Source organism: Nicotiana tabacum, chromosome 24, assembly GCF_000715075.1.
Source record: "Nicotiana tabacum cultivar K326 chromosome 24, ASM71507v2, whole genome shotgun sequence".
NCBI classification, from domain to species: Eukaryota; Viridiplantae; Streptophyta; class Magnoliopsida; order Solanales; family Solanaceae; genus Nicotiana; species Nicotiana tabacum.
The window spans coordinates 5314860-5317684 of record NC_134103.1 but is presented as its reverse complement, the minus strand read 5'-3'; the positions used below and the strand labels follow the sequence as shown (position 1 = coordinate 5317684).

At 32.6% G+C, this 2825-nt stretch overlaps 1 protein-coding gene across 1 annotated transcript; it reads left to right on the top strand.

Annotated features, from left to right (window-relative positions):
- The first annotated feature begins 1067 nt into the window (after positions 1-1067).
- On the top strand, positions 1068-2623 carry LOC107780845 (uncharacterized). The gene has a single exon (XM_016601447.2). The coding sequence runs from the start codon at positions 1279-1281 to the stop codon at positions 2458-2460; it is 1182 nt and encodes a 393-aa protein (XP_016456933.1). The 5' UTR covers positions 1068-1278; the 3' UTR covers positions 2461-2623.
- Positions 2624-2825: the final 202 nt, after the last annotated feature.

Below are 2825 nucleotides of genomic sequence, written 5' to 3'. Positions count from 1 at the left end.
CTTTATAGCGGTGGTGCTCGGATTAGTTTACACAAATCTCGAATATTTTACTAAAAAATTGCTACCTTCTATAGTATTGGGATAAAAAAATCACCTAAGGTTTTCTTGTCTTTACTGAAATTTAAACCTTAATTTTCAAAAATTCCTCTACTTTTTCTTTTTCATTATAACGGTGCTTGAATTAGTTTACACTAATCTCGATTATTTTATTAAATAATTGCTACCTTCTATAGCATAGATATTAAAAATCACCTAAGGTTTCTAGTCTTTTCTGAAATTTAAACCTTAATTGTCAAGAATTCTTCTACTTTTTTTTTTCTTTATAACAATGGTGTTCGTATTAATTTACACGAATCTTGACTATTTTACTAAATGTTTGCTAGCTTCTATAGTATAGGTATAAAAAAAATCATCTAAGATTTGTAGTCTTTTCTGAAATTTAAACCTTAATTTTCAAGAATTCTTCTATTTTTTCTTTTTCTTTATAACGATGGTGTTCGGATTAGTTTACACGAATCTCGACTATTTTACTAAAAATTTGCTACCTTCTATAGTATAGGGATAAAAAAATCACCTAAGGTTTCTTGTCTTTGCTTAAATTTAAACCTTGATTATCAAGAATTCCCCTATTTTTCTTTTTATGACGATGGTGTTCAGATTAGGGGCTCACAAAGTAGGGGTAAGTTGTTGTTGGTGTTCAGATTAGTTTATACGAATCTCAACTATTTCACTAAATTTTTGTTACCTCTTATTTATACAAGTACAAAAAAATCACCTAATATTTATTGTCTAAGTTGAAATATAAATCTTAATTTTCAGGAATTCCTTTACTTTATTGACCATCAAGCCAAGCTGTTGAGTGCACTTTTTATTTCTTTTACTTTATTCTTTTGTTTGATCATTTGGCAATTGGCATATAATGTCAATTTCAATGTTACTCCTAAGTGAAACAGGCCATTGTGTAGGCAACACCACTTTGCTGTACCAATAATAGAATCTTGAAAATGCTCATAGCCTTAGCATATTATAGATAATAATATATAAAGGCAAAAGCTGACTCTTCATTCTTACAAAAATCATTTCCTTCACCTTCACCTTCCTTTTCTCCTCTCTTTTTGACTCCCAAATCTTACACAAACAACACCTCAACAAATAATCATTTCTTTTCACCTTTCTTGATTCTTGTCCTTTGCCATCTACCTTATAAATTTTCCCTCTTTATATACAACTATTGACAACACTAGAAAAAATCAAGAAAGCTAAAAAAAAATAACCAAAATGGCAGTGGATGTATGTTCTGAGATTGCAAGTTTAGTAGTTAGTCCAAGAATCTCATTTTCACATGATCTCAAAGAAACTGATGATATTATCCCAATTGAATGCCACCATTTTAGATCAGATGCATTTCTTCTTGAATCCACCATTGACTTTGATTTCTGTGTTACAAATCAAAGCTTCTCTCAAGAAAAAATCTCTTCTGCTGATGAACTTTTCTCCAATGGCAAGATCTTACCAATTGAAGTCAAGAAATCAACACCCTTTATAGAAATTAATCAATCCGAGCCACAACAACAACTACGCCTCACTTCTAAACAAGTTGGGGTCGGCTATATGTCTGAGCCACAATCTTTACAACAACAACAATATGAGCCACAACTATGTTTCAGTCCTAAACAAGTTGGGGTCGGCTATATGTTCGAATCGCAATATTTACAACAACAACAATATGAGCCACAACAACAACAACTATGTCTCGGTCCTAAACAAGTTGGGGTCGGCTATATGTCGGAGCCGCAATCTTTACACCAACAACAATCTGAGTCGCAACAACTACGACTCAGTCCTAAACAAGTTGGGATCGGGTATATGTCCGAGGCGCAATCCTTACAAGTTAAACCTGCAGCACCAGTTCTTGAAACTGCTACAAATGTGGATACAAAGAAGAGGTTAAAAGAATTTTTGTCAAGTAATTGTGATGAAGAAATAGAGAAGCCACAAGCAAAACCATTCTGGCAATTCAGAAGAAGCAACAGTTTGAATTGTGAAAATGGTAGAAGCAATGGATTAAAATGGTCTTCTTTGCAATTTTTATCAAGAAGTAACTCAACTGGTTCAGTTCCAAATCAAAAAAATTCAAAGATTTTTCAGAAGCAAAATTCACAAAAAGAACAAATAAAAGTTTTGCGCAAGAGTTCATCTTTATCTTCATCATCTACATCATCATCATCTTCTTCTTCATCTTCTAGTTTTTCATCTTTTAATCAGAGCCATTCATTGCATTCATCATCTAAGAGGGCTCAATCTCGACCGTTGAAAAAGAGTTACAGTAGATCTTATGGCAATGGAATTCATGTTAGTCCTGTTTTGAACCTTCCACATACTTATATTTCTAAAGGTACTGTTTGTTTGTTTGGTTTAGGTTCATTATTCTGTAATGGCAAGTCCAAAAAGAAGAAATAATTTTGTTTCTGCATATTTTTTCATAAATCAAATATATTCATAGTTTGTCTAAAAGGAAAGTGGTAGCATAGAAGAGATCCTATGTTGTTTTGACTATCAGAAAATATTGTCCGGTGTATGTTGGATCTTGGAGGATCAAACACGAATACAACAGCATTTTAGAGAGTTCATACGCAAACCTAAATGAGATTCTTTTATCTTTAATCATGTATTAGATTCAAGTTCTATTAATGGAGAAACTCCCGGTAGAAAACCCCCGATAGATTCTATCGTGGCACGATTCTGGAACAGGAGCAAAGGTAGAGAAGCACATATACAAGTTCAACCAAATCCAATAACTTTGCTCATTGATTATAAGAAAAATG

Bases quoted from the DNA above. Each gene is read 5' to 3' on its own strand.
- LOC107780845 (XM_016601447.2), top strand. From the start codon at position 1,279: ATGGCAGTGGATGTATGTTCTGAGATTGCAAGTTTAGTAGTTAGTCCA.